We start from the raw sequence: 18,925 nt of genomic DNA on the forward strand, positions 1-18,925 counted from the left end.
TCTGCTTTCCTCGAATTTGGCTATGGTTTTCCTCAATATTCCTTCTCCACCCAAGAACAACCCAAGGGATTTTCCTATCTTCACCTGTCGCTCCACTAGACTCTCAATATCCACTGTTCTTTTTTCTTTACCAGCTATACTCTTTACTTCTTTTGTTTCACCCTTTGCCATGCTGATTCTCCTCCCCTCCCCCTGCCCTCCATCAACATGCTCTTGTACCACAGACTCCTTTTTTCCAGAAATCCTTCTCCTATTATAAACTCTATTAGCTTCCTCCCTAGATATTTTCCTTTTCGACCCTTCTCCTGTCTCCTCAATCTTTACGGACTCCTTTCCCACACTAACACCAACAAGGCCTACTTTATCTCCAGGAGGGGAAAAGAGAAAAGAGGAGACACTGGTGGATGGAAAGAAGGTTCCGGTCTTACCTCTTCACTTGTAGGAGTAACTTTGAAAGGGATTCTGCTGTCATTTACCACAGGTCCTTCAGGGGGGGTTCACACACTCCCTAATAATTGTTCATCTCTCTCCTCCACCACTGTTGGGCTGCTACTCATCAGCTTCTGTATTTTCTGAAGGAAGGAGGGAGCCCTCCAAACCTGGCTCCTTAAACCTCTATTTACTGCTATTCAGACTCAATTCCTTTTTTTTTTTTTATAAAATTGTGTTTAGGACGCCCTCTTTGTCCTTTGAGCTGGAGTCGAAGCTCTTGCTTCTATCTTCACCTTGAACAACGACCTTTGTCCCCTTTTTGTATCTCGATACCACCCAAACCCATTCACCTTCTTCTTCGAGGATTAGCATTCTCTTTTGATCAATCTTCCCAATGCTACCTGCCCCTTTTTTCGTAGATAAAAGGCAATTCCCGAAAATACGTCTTGTCCCCTGCCTCTTTAAAAATCTCAATCTCTTTTTAAAATTATCGATAACCTTTTAAACCGGCAATTCCTCTCTCCTTTATTCTCTCCCTCGCTTCTATCAACCAAATGCTCCCTGGTTACTCCCGATACTCTCCCACTCCCCTTTGACCTTTGGCCTTCCTCCAGGTCATCTGCCCTACCCCCCACCTGTTTAGTCCGACCTGAACCTTTGAGCTCTGAATTGTTCACCTGTTCTTCCCTACTACAGGATGCTGCCACCTCAGTCTCTTCTGCTGCCTAATCTTCTTCTTCTCTCTCTCTCTCTTGATCGACCCTTTTCTTCTCCGACTCCCCAGTTCTGCATCCTTATCTCTCCCCAACCTTCCTCACTCTAGAGGCTTTTCCTATCTCCCCCTCTTCAGTGAAATCAAAGTTGCTCGAAGTGCCTTTGCTTGATCCGCTGCCAATTTCTACATGCTTGAGAGTGATGTCTGCACCTTCAACAATTAAATGCAATTCATACAACTTGCCTGCAAATTCCAGAAGCATGCTTCCTGAACATCACCAGGACCTTTAACCTCAATCAACAATCTTGCCATGTCGAGCTTCTCCTAGGTCCTATTCCTATCGTGCCCTGAAAAAATCTTCGAACGTCAATATGCTCCAAGCGTGCAGAGGTATTCCTACTACTCCGATCCAACACAAGTATGAACTTCTCTCTGCAATTAGCTCGCTAGCCACCAGATACCACCAGTCTAATCTCTAATCAAATTCCCTCTCCCTTGTCTTCTTGAATTCCAGAACCCATTCTGCCTCTTTACTATGGAACATGAACAAAATAAGTTCGGCGTTTAATCTTCTAACCCCCATCACCTTCTCTTTCCCCCATTCTAATGCCGCCCAATTTCAATTTTATCATTTTCCCAATCTTTCCCCAACATTCTTCCCACCAAGTTTGCATGAAGAACTTTCATCCTTTCCTCCATCTTACTTGTCTCCCTGACGTCAACTGATACCTTCATCTTGAATTCAAACTGAACTCTCCTTTTCAATGTTAGAAGTGTCTTAAAAGAAATCCTCTTGCTTTTAAAGTGGGCTATGGAGTTTGTGTCACCTACTCAGTGAGATAAAATTCCTGCATTCAGTTGAAAAACAGCCCACTTGATGTATGGAACTGTTTGAGATTAGATGCAAACCAGAAAATGAACAAACAAGAGAGGAAGAGAAGAGAGAGCTGGCGGCAATGAGTGTTAGAGAGTAAGAGGTTCGAACATAACCTTTCTCTAACACTCTAAACATCTTATTAATAAGTTAATCTTTGACAAATTACAGAGAGGTCCTTGAGTGAGCAGGAAAATACAAAAAACAGAATATTACAGAGTATGGGCCCAGAATAAGGCCCACAACAGAGAGAAACATAACATAACATGAAATGACAGTCTATGGGCCATTTGGCCCATCTTCTCTACACTCCCCCTCAAGCTGAGCATAGATGTTAATCATGCCCAGCTTGCCAGTGTCATGTTGAAGCCTTGCCTTGGAAATGCCCTTGGTGAGAAAATCTGCCAGTTGTCCTTCAGAAGTAATGAATGGAAGACACACTTCACCGGAGGAGACTCTTTCACGAATAAAGTGTCTATTAACCTCAATATGTTTGGTTCTATCATGTTGTACCGGGTTGTGAGCAATGTTGATGGCAGCCTGATTATCACAGTACAACATCATGGGTTTGTCATGATCTACCCCAAGTTCTTCCATTAAGGACCTTAGCCACAATAATTCCGAGACTCCATGTGCCATGGCTCTATATTCTGCTTCTGCGGAGGATCGAGCCACAACTGTTTGTTTCTTACTCCTCCAAGAGACAACATTACCAGCCACTAGACTGCAATGCCCTGAAGTAGATCTTCTATCATCAATATTTCCAGCCCAATCAGAATCAGTATAGGCTTCAAGTTTCAGATGACCATGTTTGGCAAATAGAATTCCTTTTCCTGGAGAGCCTTTCAGATAGCACAAAATCCGTTCTGCTGCTACCATATGGGTATCTCTAGGAGCATGCATGAACTGGCTAATGCAACTGACAGCATACGCGATATCTGGCCTAGTCATGCACAGGTACAAAAGCTTCCCAAGAAGTCTCTGAAAGACCCCTTTGTCTTCCAACAAAGTTCCATCCGAAGCTGAAAGTTTGTGACTCATATCAATAGGAGTTGCAGCTGGTCTTGCACCCAATTTTCCAGTTTCAGACAACAAATCAAGGACATATTTCCTCTGGGAAATAAGAATCCCATCCCTGGATCTGGCAACTTCTATGCCAAGGAAATATCTCAACTCCCCCAGATCCTTAATCTCAAATTCTGTACGGAGGAAAGACTTAAGGCCCAGAATGCCAGAGGCATCATCACCAGTCACTATAATGTCATCAACATACACAATGAGATACACTGCTAGAGACCCACTTTTCTTCACAAAAAGAGTATGATCTGACTGTGTCTGAACATAGCCGAATTTAACAAGTGCAGCTCTAAATCTCTCAAACCAGGCTCTAGGAGATTGTTTGAGGCCATAAAGAGATTTCTTCAGTTTACATACCTTTCCTTGCATATCTTTCCCATACATTCCTGGAGGAAGACACATGTAGACCTCCTCACGTAAGTCACCATTCAGAAATGCATTCTTTACATCTAACTGATAGAGAGGCCAATCAAAGTGAGCTGCCAGAGATAAAAGAACCCTCACAGATGTCATCTTAGCAACAGGGGCAAAAGTCTCCAGATAGTCAATTCCATATGTCTGTGTGTAGCCCTTTGCAACAAGTCTGGCCTTGTACCTCTCAATAGTCCCATCTGCCCTGTATTTAATGGTAAAAACCCACTTGCATCCAACTGGATCCTTCCCTTCAGGCAAATCCACCACCTCCCAAGTACCATTTTCATGTAGAGCATCCATTTCAGCCTGCATGGCATCTCTCCATTCTGGAATCCCAAGAGCTTCTGATACAGACCTAGGAATGGGGTTAGAAGCAACTGAAGAGAGGTAGGCACAATATGAAGGGGAAAGTAGGTCATAAGAAAGGTGTTTGGAAATGCAGTGTGCAGTACACTTCCGCTTTCCTTTCCTAACAGCAATGGGGACATCAAGATCTGGGAAGGGGGATTCCAAGGGAGCTGAAGCAATACCTGTTATCTCATCTGTGATTGGGAGGGTATGAGCCTCATCTGTTGTAAGGGAAACCACTTGCTCATTTCTGGATCTCTGCCTTTGATACACTTTGGGATTATGGGTAGGACGAGGAGGTAAAGAAATAGGAGCACTAGGACAAGAGGAATGAAGTGGCTGATCCTCCTTTGATTCATTTTGTGAGGATACAGATTTGTCAAGAGACTGAACTGGGACAGAAAGGGGAAGAGCAAAAACTTGTGACAGACTCTCCCCCTGTTGACAATGTCCTTCCTGAGAGGAACCAAAAAAAGGAGAAAGTTCATCAAAGGTAACATCCATAGAGACATGTCTGGTGCCAATCTTTGGATCAAAACAACAATAACCCTTTTGTGTGGGGGAGTAACCGAGGAAGATGCATTTGTGGGCTTTTGGTTCAAACTTGTGTCTCTGCACACTTGGAATGTGAACATAACAGGTACAACCAAACACACGAAGAGGAATTGGGAAGAGATCCTTATCTGGATGAAGAAGACTGAAGGGGGATTTAAACCCTAAAACCCTGGATGGCATACGGTTTATGAGATAGGTAGCAGTAAGTACAGCATCACCCCAAAATCTTGTGGGAACATGTGAGGCAAATAAAAGGCTCCTTGCAACTTCAACAATATGTCTATTTTTTCTCTCAGCAACTCCATTTTGTTCAGGGGTTCTAACACAGGAGCTTTGGTGAATAACCCCCATGTCAGAGAGATACAAGGATAAGCTCTTCTCAAAATACTCTTTTGCATTGTCAGATCTGAAAACCTTAATTTTGGTACCAAATTGAGTCAAAACAAGCTCATGAAATTGCCTCACAAGTCTCGGGACTTCGTCTCGGGATTTCATTAAGTATATCTAAGTGAATCTAGAAAAGTCATCAATGAACAGGATAAAGTATTTGTAGCCCCCCATAGAGGATAAGTGGTAAGGCCCCCACACATCAGAGTGTACAATATAAAAAAGAAAAGAGGATCTTTTATTGCTCACAGGGTAATTTTTTCTACAATGCTTTGACAACTGACATGACTCACAATTGAGACTGGACACACTGACTCCCTTAAACAGTTTGGGAAGCAAATGACTTAAAGCAGAAAAAGGTAAATGACCCAACCGACAATGACAACATAATTTGACTGACTGACTCTGAAGAAGTAGAACCAAAAGCAGCATTCTTGGGATGATCAAAGCATTGGCCAGGGGTGTCGAGCAAGTATATTCCATTCGCTTCATGGCCACTCCCAATCACCTTCCGAGACTTCAGGTCCTGAAACACACAGTGAGAAGGGAAAAAGGTTACACAACAATTCAATGACTTGGTCAAGCTACTTACAGATAACAAGTTGGTATTTAACTTAGGTACATGAAGAGTGGAAGATAAAAGTAAAGAGCCTGTAGGCTTGACAGTTCCCTTGCCAGAAATGGGGGCAAGAGAACCATCAGCTAAGGTGATTTTGTCACGACCAGGAAGCAAATCATATGACACAAACAAAGTGGAAAGGTTGGTCATGTGATCAGAAGCACCTGAGTCAATGATCCAAGGGGTCTTGGGATTACCTGAGGTAGATGCATGGTTAGCAGAAGCCCTTATACCTGAGTGAGCAAATGCAGAGGTGGCTGGACTTCCAGAAGGGTTGGATGATGAAGTTACACCTTCAAGCTGGCTGATCATCCTTCCAAACTTCTCATAATCAGCTTTCATGGCTTCCAATTGTGCACTTGCAGACTCAAACTCTGTATCTGTACTTGTGGCTGTATGTGCACTTCCTGTCTTTCTACTGTCATTCTTCTTCTGGAATCGGATAGGGACAAGACTGGGATGCAATTTCCAGCACTTGTCCATAGTGTGTTTCGGCTTTTTGCAATATTCACACACCACCTCCTTCTTTCCTGTGCCACTGGGGGCTCCTGTAACCCCTTTGGGTTTGATTCCCATATTTGCAAAATGATCATTGATACTGACCCCTTGAACCTGCACTTGCCTCCTGCTTTCTTCACTGCTGACCAAAGCATATGCTTGAGACAATGAAACATCTTCCTTGGACAAGATGTTTTGCTTTGTAATGTCATATTCAGAATTCAGCCCTGTCAAGAACTCAAAGACCCTATTCCTTTCAACCAATTTCCTATATGTTTCAGCATCCTTAGGGGTATCCCATGTCACGGCCTCTATCAAATCAATCTCTTGCCATATAGATTTTAGGGCTGAGAAGTATGCTGCAAGTGACTTCTCCCCCTGTCTTAAATTCTTCACATCACTTCTCAGTTTGTAAGCTCTGGCAACATTCAACTTCTGGGAGTAAGTTTCTGCAACACTATCCCAAATTTCTTTAGTCGAGTTCATCCACAGATAATGCTGACTAATCTGTGGTTGCATTGAGTTCACAAGCCACCCAATCACTGTGTAGTTTTCTTGTACCCATCTCTCATAAGATGGATCATCCTCTGGAGGAGCTTTCTTGCTCCCAGAAATAAAACCCCATTTTCCTTTGCTACAAATGTGGATTTTCACTGATTGTGACCAAGCCAAGTAGTTGGTCCCATCAAGCTTAACTGTAGTTACAGCCAGCATAGAATCAGTTGGGGTTCCCAAAATCTGTCCATATTCAGCAGCATTCTTGTTTTCAAGGCTTGAGAAATCCATCATGTAAAGGCTCCAATTAGGATTTTTAATAGGTTTCTCAAGGTACTGGGGTCTTGATGAGTTTAGTTTGAGCTGAATAGGCAACAACAACTAGCTCACAGAATCAGTTCAGACTTGATAACTGTGACAGTCCAGTTCGGTGGTAGTTTTTTTTTTTTTTTTTTTTTTACTGTTTCACCCTTTAAAGGACACCCAACAACCTCTAATCACAAGGTATTTCAGGTTCTCAACAGCCGTTGTCCCAAAGAGAAGAAAACAGGGCCATAGTCCTTAAGAGTCCTTTTGTCGAACACTCAGTGTGCAGTAGTTAACAGCCTACTGTTAACTAGAAGAAACCACTTCAAGGTGTTCAGTATAGGTCCAAGAAGAGGCTGGGATGAAGATGAGACTAGTGCCACTTAGTTTTAGATCAGTTTCAGCAGTTCGGCAGTCCAATAATCAGCCGAATAGCACTTCCAAAACAACCCAGAAAAACAGTCCAGCAACAGTGGGCCGAATGTATGGGGGCTTTGAATGCTTTAATAGTCCTCCCAAACAACAAAAAATAACTCAGCAAAGGACTGAGAAAAGACTTACAGCAAGAGAGTCTCTGGTTTGAACTATAAACCAGGGCGAACACTTGTTCTCTGAGATAACTTCGAAAGTCCTTTTCTCTGATTTCAAATCAGGCCAAACAACTTGCTCTCTGATTCTTCCTGGTCACCGAACCCTTCTCCAAGTGTATAGAAACTTGGGCACCCTTCAATGACCTCCAAGAACCAGGCGGATGACTGTAAACTTTCAGCCCTAGAACCTCCTCATGTAGTTGGCTGAACTAGAACCACATGAGGGACACGCCAAGCAATGGCCCGCTCTGATACCAAGTTGAAAAACAGCCCACTTGATGTATGGAACTGTTTGAGATTAGATGCAAACCAGAAAATGAACAAACAAGAGAGGAAGAGAAGAGAGAGCTGGCGGCAATGAGTGTTAGAGAGTAAGAGGTTCGAACATAACCTTTCTCTAACACTCTAAACATCTTATTAATAAGTTAATCTTTGACAAATTACAGAGAGGTCCTTGAGTGAGCAGGAAAATATAAAAAACATAATATTACAGAGTATGGGCCCAGAATAAGGCCCACAACAGAGAGAAACATAACATAACATGAAATGACAGTCTATGGGCCATTCGGCCCATCTTCTCTACACATTCCTTTGTCCTTTGTTTTTAAAGTGGATTAATAGTGAGGATAATTCTCTATCTGATAAATTAGCTAGACTTGGTGTTGCAAGGGTAGGGAATGTGTAGTGAATCCCTATTGACAATGTAAAGCTTGTACAGCTTGGAGGATGGGCTTGTGTATTTGTTGCTGGTGTTTTTATATGGCATGTTTTACTTATTCTAATTTTAGTAGAAAAACATTTACCAGCTGAGCTGTATATTTCAGATAAGGCTTTGTTGCAATGATATTAATACAAAGATATTGGCAGTTACTTTTCAAAAAGAGAAAATGGGAAGGAAAGTGATATAAGATTTTTTTTTATTTTTTTTCTGAGAAGAGGTAAAGTAATATAAGATTCTTAGTGGGTGCATCATTACTTGGGGAAACTTGTGTACACATGGGGTACATGATACTAGATTGGGCCTTTACTTTGGAGGAATTTATGAAGTCTATATTGGGAGGTGTGGGTGGTATTTTGCATGTCATGTTTATATGCCTATTTCGTTGTAAAGTGAGGACATTATGTTTCTCTCTCTCATATGTTATGTTGTAGGGTTAAATGTGGTTGACTTAAGTGACAATCGAGAAAAGCAGGTCTTACCTCATGCTTAGCTGTGCTTTAAAGGCAAGCCTAAGTGCAAAGGCAAGGCACATTTTAAGACATACACCTCACTTCAACCTAGGTGTAGCTCCTTTCAAAAGGTGTGTGCCAGGTTTACCTAGATATGTGACTAGGTCACATCAAGCCTTGGCCTAGGGGTGCACCTTCTACAATTTTGCTTTTTGGGTTACTTTTTGTACACATTTTTGTGTGTTTTACACACTGTAATGGTCTATGAACTTCTAAATTACCTTGTATTTTTTGGTATGTTTCTAAGTTACCTTTTATTGGTGATTATGCACTTGTAATAGTTAACTTTTAAAAGAAAAAAGATAAAACATGTTGAATAACTGAAGCCCTAATTGTTGCAGATATGATCTCAGAAAGCACAATTTCCACTGACAAATACAAATGTTTTTTCATCCCTAATCCTAAATAGAATGAACTGCTACCAAAATCATAAAACTAACCCCATTATATATACAGGCCAAAAATTATGGCCAGTGGCACTGCCTCCAAACGCCCAGCATGCACTTGGTTAGATTTGCCTGCCTCAAGGGCCTTAAAGAGATATCAGTGTAGAGGCTTCAATATCATAGGATTAGGAAAGCAAGAAGATTAACATCACACTAACAACTTGAATTAACACAACTTTTTTAAAGAGAGAAATAGAAGGATTTTGAAGAAAAGCTCGAGGAACAGATCAAACTGCAATGTTTTATGGAAGAAGGATTGTGGAATGGATTCTCTTATTTCCAGGATTTGAAGGTGTGTCAAAGGGTCTTGGAGATGGTTTTTGGTCTCTTTTTGAATGGATTAAAGAAGTGTATTGTTTTTATGGATTTTTTTGTTGAATTTGTATTGCTGGAGAAAATTGTGGTGACACTCTTATGGAGTGGTCTGCTATTTGTGTTTTCAAGATGTTATTCAGTAGAAGTAGATTGAGTAATATCAACCTAAAACTGCAGTTTGGTTTCTTATCTCCTTTTTCTGTTACAGGATGAAAAATAATATTGTAGGTATGGAGACAAACATGGAGCAACTCCTTGATAAGGTGGTTAGAGAATTGCTATTTCACTTGTTGATTTCTATAACTAGAAAAAACGTTCACCTTTTCTTGGCCTACCTCTGCAGATTATGTCTGTGCAATCTAGAAGTGATAGGGTTAACACATCCCTTCTGGAAAAGAGAGAACATATAGAGAAATTGCACCGCACCAGGAACCTTCTAAGGAAAGTACAGGTATAAATTGAACCATAAAATTATTTGTGCCATGACTGTTTTGTAGGTCCTGTAATAAGAAATTGTTCGAATGACATAATCCATGTAAGAGTTCACCTAGGACATGCAAAGTGGAGGCTATGTGCCACTATGCAGAAGTTATTGGTATCAAAATCTGGTGTTGCTTTAAGGAAGTTCTGTATTTTTATCCACATGCTGCATCAGGGCTTATCCTTAGATAAGACATCACGCTATGGGGTGTCTTTTTCTCATATCTGATATTTCATGCAAGTTTTGACCTGTTGGCCATGTATGAGTCACTAGAGATTTCATGTTTTGTGGAAAAGAGCAGTTCATTTATGATCTTCCCAGTCGACTTGGAAAGTGTATCAAATCAGAAGCTTATGCAGATGCAGTCAAGTTTTTTACTGGAGCCACACCAATTTTTAAGGTTAATTTTTTTTACTTGTTTTTCCTTTTTCCCCCTTTGCATTCTATTTTTGTTTAACTTAAATTTTCTCGTTCATGAGAAAGATAGTTCTTATTGTTTTCTTCTCTAGGCATATGGGGACTCATCCTTCCATGATTGCAAGAGAGCATCCGAAGAGGCAATTAGTATAGTTACAAAGAAACTTCAGGTACACTCTTTTTTGGGCTTATTTTACCTCTTTATTGGGAAGCAGTCAAAATTTGGATTAGCTTTAATCAGAAGTTATGTTCTTTTCCCCACTATAATTGATTTAACTATTTCCTTTGGATGCAAGGGTTTGCACATCTATCAAGGCTTCTGCCATAGTTGCCAAGGTGACGCCTAGGTGACAAGGCGCCCTTGGAGGCTTGCCTCGCCTCGCCTAATCGCCAAGTAGTTTTTTATAGCGTGTCATAAAAAACTTTTATATTCTTAATTTTTTTGAGGTTATAATTATAAAATAGGCATTTTTAAACTAAAATATTCATTTTTTGTGTTTATATACTAATTTCTTTTTATTATTTTCTTATTTGTTAGGGTTCAAAACCTGAACCAATAAGCAAGGAAGAACATAAAATGTTGTCCAATCAACACATTTTCTTATTTTTCTTTACTAATTTTGTGTGTTTATATACTAAAATGTTGTCCACCTTTTCTTTTATTCTTTTCCTATAACAGAAATAGGGGTTCAGCCCTTATATATATTTTTTAAATTTTCTTTTCTTTCTTCTTTTTCTTCTCATGAATATGTTGGAATATGTTGATTTTCTATACTTTAACATGAAGTTTATACTTTTCTTATGAAAATTATGGATATTTATTAAGGAAATATGGTTATGGAACCTAGGGATCTACTATAGGATACGTGTTTTTACTTAAAAAAAATCCATTGCCTAGGCGACACCTAGGCGCCTAGGCGACTAGGTGACAAGGCACCCCCCTGTCGCCTAGCCTCACCTTGGTGCCTTGAAAACTATGGCTTCTGCTTCTAACACGGTGCAATGAGCAGAATTATCAATATTAAATAACTTGTACAAGAAATTATAGTACTTGGGAATTCAGTTTAGCTTCAGGCATGCAGCTATAAACCCTTGTTTGTTTAGGAGTTATGGGATAAGATGTAAAAATCAGAAGGAAACTTTGATAAGATGGCAATGTGTATAGGAACAGACTCCATTTGATGGTATCCTTTGAACAGTTATTTTTAACATTGGATGTTATAGATGAACTTTTTATTCTCTCAAGGGTTATACTATTGAAGTTCATTCTCTATATTCTTCACCATAACCTCCACACTTTTATTTTAGGATGACCAATAAAACATAAACAGTTGTTAATAAAAAGAACTTTTCTTTTAGGATGAGCACATTACAATTTCATGCCTCCTTTTCCTTTTCTTTTGTTTTTTTCCATCTCAGGAGAAGCTATTCTCAGATTCTGAACCGACAAATGAAAGAGCAGAGGCTGTATTGCTTCTCAAGCAGTTGGACTTTCCGGTTGGTACTGAACATTTTGTATATGTTTCCTGTTAAGATTTTTGGAACACTTAGTTTATATGGACAGCATTCTACTTAGTACAGAATATAAATGGATATATACATGTTAATAGTTAAATAGAATATAGGGTTAATTACTTGCTATACCCTGTGGTTTCACCAAACTACTTAAATATTACCTAATTAAAGCATTTAATTTGTTAAGATTGATGGAAAAAATTGAAGGACAAAATATCCTAAATTAAATTTTCAAAACATGCACTTGACTGACATCATTAATCTTCCTCTTTGTTGTTTCTGGACAAACGAAATCGCATACATTTGATCATTGGACTCAGAGTTTCTCTACCCTGTCAACATCCAATCTCCGGCGCTTTCGATGGTAAAGTTGTAAACAAAATTACATCAAGAGGGGACCCACTCCGTACTTGAGGGGTCAACAAGGATAAAGAAACAGAGGATAACACAGGAAGAATAACATTTGAGGAATAAGGGATAAAACAAAAGGATATCATATTCTGAATGCCTAATATAAATTTCAAATCTTCGATAATACAATTTATCTTCCAAGGCACCACCGCCCTACAGGAACCTTTAATTGCATAGATAACCATTAGACAGTTGCCAAAAATTCAGATCAATGAAGCTTGAATCTTCCTTGCCATTTGAACCGCATGCCAATGAACCCATGCTTCCACCACAATGGCTTCATCCCCATTCACTGGCCCAGCACATGCCTCAATAAAGACTCCAGCTGTACTCATAGCCAAGCATGCTGTACCTGCTTTTATGTCATTACACACACCATCAAAGAAAACAGACACCTCCGCTGAAGGTAATTCAACACCAATAGAGTATCCGCTGCAGCATTCACATTACCCAAGTCTGTGTAAACAATAAACTTGCTTCCACCTGATTTACCATGATGAATGAGAACTTGATAAGCGGAACTGTGGAAGGGCCCCAACAAGGAAAATGTATTTTACATTCCCAAACTCTCCCCACTCTTCTCCCTGCTACTAGAGGTACAACAAGTAGCACTGTGACTTCTACACCCACATCTTGAGCTTTGACTACCACGTGCATGACTAGATCCTTGTGGAGGCAATTCATGATGACAGATGGGACATGAATTGTGCTGAATCATGGGACAATACAACCAGGGTGACAAGTATAGTTGCATGGCAACTGTTGTGTTTTTGAGCCTAACTACAGACAGGGCAATACAAACCAGTACACAAATGCTTATTCAGCATTGCATCGGTGGAGTTCTGAGATGCTGGATGTTTGAAAATGGTTCGATTGAGTTCCCTTTTAAAATCACCAAAACAAAGATCAAACCTGAGCCAGGCAAAAACTAAAGCAAGAAAACTAAGAAATCAAATCGAATACAGAGAAGATGGAAAAATGTGGGGGTTTGCAAGAGCAGCATTGATTTGGTCTATTTGGGAAGAGAGAAATGCAAGAGTTTTTCAGGAAAAGGATAGAAGCATACAAGAAATCAAGGAGTGTGTGGCGCCCAGGGTGATACATTGGTTAAGTGTAGACCAGTCTGACTTTAGCGTGGCAGCCAAGACTGGTCTCTTACTCTACTAGCCCAGATAAACCTAATTTGAGATATAATCGCATGAGGTTAGGTGAGGAGGATTCTGTTTCAGACTGGGTAAGTGTAGATGATGAGTCACTAAAAGAGGAGTTGTATGTTGAAGAGTCCAGCTATGGTAATATACAGAGTAAATGTCCAAGGATTGGGGAGGAAGATGACCCAGGATTAAAGTTACTGTTTGAAGAAGAGGCTTATACACCTCCAGGAGAGTTGGTTCTGCCTATAAAGGAGTTGGAAAGAAAGAAAACAGGTTCGGGTGAGGAGAAAACTGAAACAGGGAGAAAAGGGGATTCGATCCTTTGTAAAGACCAGGGAATGGGTGCTTGTACGCTGTGTGTTGGCAATCTGGTTCCTCTGAGTAGAGCTATAAACCGCCCGTTTCCCACTGCAGTCAATCCAGGTCTTGATTTCAAGGGTCCTATTCCCAGCGAAAGTCAAACAAAGGGGGTTCAGGCTATTCCAGCAACTCATATTGTGTCTTCTTCCTCCCAAGGTTTGGATTGTTTCAGGTTCAGTTTTTGGTTACTAACTCTGTTTCCCCAAGTCTTGCATGTGTCTGGCCTATAGGTGAATCCAACCCAGCTATAAAGTCTACCAATTCATTTGATTAAGGGAAAGTGACAGAGGTAGTGGGGGAGAAATTTTGAAGCAGAAGAGAGAGAACTAGGGGACAAAATTTGGGAGTTGATCTTGGAACTATTTAGAATCAGAATGGAAGAGGAGCTGAATGAGAAAGAGGGTAGGGTTGAGGAGGAGGTTATTCAAAATCCCAATACAGTGGAGAAAAGTGGATACAGTGGAAAACCAAAAGGACAACGGAAAAAGAAGAAGGGGTTAGGTAAGAAACTAGAAGGTGGAAGAGTCTGGTAAGAAGGTAGGAGAGCTTTCTAAGAAGAGGAAGAAAAAGCTGAGTGAGGTGGAGAGGTTAAAGAGTGGGGTGGATTATGATAAAGTAAGTGGGGGTAGGAAGGATAAAAAAGGGAGTAAAGAGGGTGGTTTGGTTGGGGCAACCTGAAATGTTTGTCCATGAAGTTAATAAGCTGGAACGTAAGGGGTTTGGGGAGTTCAAAGAAAAGGCGAGTGATCAGAGACTTCTTGAGAAGAGAAAAGCCAAATGTGGTCTTAATACAAGAATCAAAATTGACTGAGGTGGACAAGAAATGGGTGAGGAGTATCTGGTTAACAAGAAATTTGAGTTGGGCCTTTGCACAGTCGTGGGGATCTTCAAGGAGAATTATTACTTTGTGGAGAAATGAAGACTGGGAGTGTGAAGAAGAATTAATTGGGAATTTCTCGGTGTCAATAAAATTGAAGAGAGAGGAAGATGGGTGGGCTTGGGTGTTAACTGATGTCTATGGCCCCACCTCTTATAGGGAAAGGGAAGGTTTCTGGGAAGAACTAGCAGCTGTCAGGGGTTTGTGAGATGACCCTTGGTGTTTGGGTGGGGATTTCAACGTAATAATATTCTTGAATGAGTCCAATAACCCCAGTCGTAGGATTACATCTAGCATGAGGAAGTTTAATCTCTTTGTGGAGAAATTTGAATTGTGGGACCTCCCCCTTCAGCAAGCAAATTTTACTTGGTCAAACTTCTAAGAAAGGCTTACCTGTTGTTGTTTAGATAGGTTCCTCTTTACAGTGGGTTGGGAAGCTGAATGGGGGATTTTAGGTGTTACAGCATTGTCGAGACCTGTTTCAAGTCATTGCCCAATCAGGTTGTCTCAAGAAAGAGTGGATGGAGGCCCGTGCCATTTAAGGTTTGAAAACATGTGGTTACCTCATCTAGAGTTCTAGCTAATAAAAGAATGGCGGGAAGTGGACCAAGTGGAATTCCGATGGATGGGGTATAGGTTTTACAAGAAACTACAACTCTTGAAAGATAGACTCAAGATTTGGAACAAAGAGGTTTTTGGTAGAATAGAGGAAAGGAAAGTGGAAATCAGTCGGAGAGTGCAGGAGTTAGATGGACTAGAAGTTGAAGGAAGGCTGGGGGAAGAGGGTAGGGTGGAAAGATGGAATTTGAAACAGGAATTGGAAGATCTTCTTAGGAAGGAGGAGATAAGTTGGAGGCAAAAATCTAGATGAAAATGGCTAAAGGAAGGGGACATTTATACAAGGTTTTTTCATTCGTTGGCAAATGGGAGGAGAAGGAAGAATTTTGTTTCAAAATTGGACTGGGATGGGCAATTGTTGACAAGGGAAGAGGATATAGCTCAAGCTTTGGTTAATCACTTCAAATTAGTGTATGACAACCCAGGGAGACCTAGTGAGCGCTTAGAGGACTTGGAGTGGAGGGTGAAAGATAGTGTCTTATTGGAATCTTTGGAAAAAAGATTTGAGGCCCAAGAAGTGAAAAATGCAATCTTCTCCATGGATCGATCTAAAGCTCCTGGGCCTGATGGTTTTTTGATTGCCTCCTATCAAGATTGTTGAGAGATAATTAGAGAGGATTTGTTGGAGGTTTTTGAAGAGTTCTATGAGAGGCAAATTTAACTTGGGAGCAAATGCAACTTTTATTGCCTTGGTTCCTAAGAAGAAGGACGCTCTCTAACCAAAGGATTTCAGACCTATAAGCCTAGTGGGAACCATGTATATGATCATCTCTAAGGTCCTAGCACTAAGATTAAAAAAGATCCTCTCGTCTCTAATTTCACCGTATCAAGGGGCCTTTGTAGAAGGAAGACAAATTGTAGATCAAATACTTATTGCCAATGAATGTGTTGAGATGAAGAGGAGGAGAAAGGAAAAGGGGCTGGTTTGCAAATTGGATCTTGAAAAAGCATATGACATGGTGGACTGGGATTTTTTACTAGAGGTTCTCAAGCAGAGAGGGTTTGGGGAGAGATGGTGCAGATGGATAAAGGAATGCATTTCTTCATGTCATTTCTCAATATTGGTGAATGGTGTAGCTAGGGGTTTCTTCCCTGCAAAGAGGGGTATTAGGCAAGGAGATCCATTGTCCACATTCCTCTTTACCCTAGTAGCTGATGTTTTGAGTGCCATGATTTCGAGGGCTGATGCTAACAATTTGACAAGAGGTTGGAGGATTGGTAGGGAGGAGGTGGTGGTCACACACTTACAATTTGCAGATGACATCATCTTGTTTTGTGACGGGGAGGAAGGGGAATTATGGAACTTAATAGTCTAGTGCTTCAATTTGAAAGGAAGTCCAATCTTAAAGTGAACTAGGGAAAAGTTGTGTGGTAGGGCTCAATTTAGGGGGGGGGGGAGAGGAGGTGGATTCCCTAGCTAGGATTTTGGGGTGTGAAGTGAGGGGTTGGCCTTTACAATATTTGGGGCTACCACTGAGAGGGAACCCAGTGGTTGAGAGTTTTTGGTACCTTGTGATTGAAAGATTCTCCAAGAGGTTAGCAAATTGGAAGAGGAATTACATCTCTTTAGGGGGTAGGATAACCTTAATCAAGTCAACCTTGGCCAACCTGCCAGTTTATTTCCTGTCTACCTTTAGAGTACCAATGAAAGTAGCTAACCAGTTAGAGAAGATAATGAGGGTTTTCTTGTGGGAATCAGGGGATACTAAGAAGGATCACTTAAGAAACACGGCTCGGCTGGGGAAATGGATTTGGAGACTACCGATGGAACATGACAGACTTTGATCTAGAGTGATTGTTAGTATTTATGGATTGGCAGATAACGACTAGGATGCAAGACTCGACCCTGGGGCTTCTCAGTGTTCTCCTTGGAAAGCTATTTAAGGTATTTTGCCTCTTATGCTCCCTTATTTCAAATATGATGTCTACGTTGGAAATGAAGTCTTGTCTTGGAAGGCATTTGGGTTGGTGAAAACTCCCTTAGAGGTAGATTTTACTCCTTGTCTAAAAAAGAAAAGTGATCTCTTCAGTGTTTGTTGATAACTCTTGAGATTTGGGGTCGAGAGGAGGTCTAAAGGATTCTGAAATGGCGATGGTTGATGATTTGATCACTCAATTAGGGGAAGTCTTTCTTGATCAGTCTTGTAGAGATAGCAGAATTTGGAAACCCCATCCCCTTCTGTTTTTTTCTATTTCTCTTCTTTCTATAACATTTTACTTTAGACCTCTAACCTTCTAGGGAACTTTCCTTCAAAGGAGGTGTGGGGTAGCCTTATACCCCCAAAAATTCAGGCCTTTTACTGGGAAGTGGCACTCCAAAAAATCAACACCTTGGGTTTATTGCAGAAAAAGAGGCCAAATATGTGCCTCTCCCCCCATGTTTGTTGTCTCTGTTTGGGTTCTGGTGAGACAATTTTACATTTACTAATCTCATGTCCCTTTGTGTTCTTTATTTGCTCTTGGTTCTCTTCTCTCTTTGGCTGCAGTTGGACTCCCTCCTCGAGCGTGGTGAACCTCTTTGATCCAGCTTTTTGCAGGCAACCAACGGTTCATGGAAGGATTATGTGGAGAGCCACAGCCACAATAGCTGTTGTATTGTGGTCAGTGTGGGAGGAAAGAAATAATAGGATCTTCAAAGGTAGTTGTAGATCCAAGGAAGAGGTTGTGGAAGGAGTAACTACTAAGGTTATCTATTGGTTGAAATCCTGTGATCTTTTTAAGGATTTCTCAGTTGAAGACGTTTATAGAAGTTGGGGTATTGTGGCATCTACTACTACTTCCAAAGCTATGATTCAGGAAGTTTGGTCCCCACTGGCACAACAAAGGGTGAAACTGAACTTTGATGGAAGCTCTATAGGTCATCCAGACCCATCTGGTATAGGAGGTGTTTTCAGGGATAATGAAGGCAAGATAATGGCTTTGTATTCATGTCTAGTAGGAGTTGGAGATTCCTTACGAGTGGAAATTTTGGCACTACATCAAGGTGTAAAACTGGCCAAACAATTGGGGCTACAGCAGATCAGCAGATTGAGATAGAGGGGGACTCCAAATTGGTAATTAGGTGGGTGCAATCAGCGCAGCTGGGAATTTGGCAATATAGACAGCTGATAAGGGAAATTCTTAGCATAACAAGGGAGGTGGATGTTTGTTTCAAGTGGGTAAGGAGATCAGCAAATGGTTTTGCTGATGCCCTAGCAAAACAAGGGACTGTAAGGGAGAGACTTTATTGGGCAGTGCTGTAATGCTTGACGTTTACTGGACCAACCTTTTCTAATAAGGGTTTACTTCTGTATTTCAGTTTAATTTATCTCTAATGAAAGTTATTGTTTCTGATCAAAAAGAAAAAGGAAACCTCCAAGTTCACTGTCTTTTTTCCTTTTCCAGCACAGATCCAGAGTAATCCACTTTTTTATTTCCACCCAGAAAAAAGGAAGGGTCCATGGAAGGGTAAAACTGGAATTATGATAAAGTATAAATCACATGATATCACATGTAAACAGCCCTAAATGTTTCACTAACAGGGGGCCTATTTTTTTCAAGTGGAGCCATCTAACAAGGTATATTTTGGGTAGTTTTAAAAACCGCAGGGTATATTTAAGTAATTAACCCAAGAATATATCAATGAAAAAATAGTTATATAATTACTTTGAATAGATTCATCGTATTCTATCTTACTGACATTATGCACACATGTATAATTAACCACAGGGTTAATTATGTTGAGATGCTTTTACCTGTTGCTAAAATTTCATTTGCTTATGTTATTATTTGCATTGTTTCTACTTTTCATT

General features: G+C 40.6%; 1 protein-coding gene across 1 annotated transcript in view; it reads left to right on the top strand.

The window, feature by feature from the left end:
• Window positions 1-18,925, top strand: part of LOC148861306 (Vps51/Vps67 family (components of vesicular transport) protein) — a 93,522-nt gene that overhangs the window by 12,402 nt on the left and 62,195 nt on the right. The window contains exons 3-7 of the mRNA XM_088985665.1: window positions 9,510-9,564; window positions 9,645-9,752; window positions 10,084-10,182; window positions 10,292-10,369; window positions 11,619-11,696. Coding sequence (XP_088841791.1) covers window positions 9,510-9,564; window positions 9,645-9,752; window positions 10,084-10,182; window positions 10,292-10,369; window positions 11,619-11,696 — 418 coding nt within the window. The remainder of the gene's footprint in view (window positions 1-9,509; window positions 9,565-9,644; window positions 9,753-10,083; window positions 10,183-10,291; window positions 10,370-11,618; window positions 11,697-18,925) is intronic.

This window comes from Nelumbo lutea, chromosome 4 (genome assembly GCF_056320005.1).
Source record: "Nelumbo lutea isolate HS-2025 chromosome 4, American lotus-T2T, whole genome shotgun sequence".
Lineage (NCBI taxonomy): Eukaryota > Viridiplantae > Streptophyta > Magnoliopsida > Proteales > Nelumbonaceae > Nelumbo > Nelumbo lutea.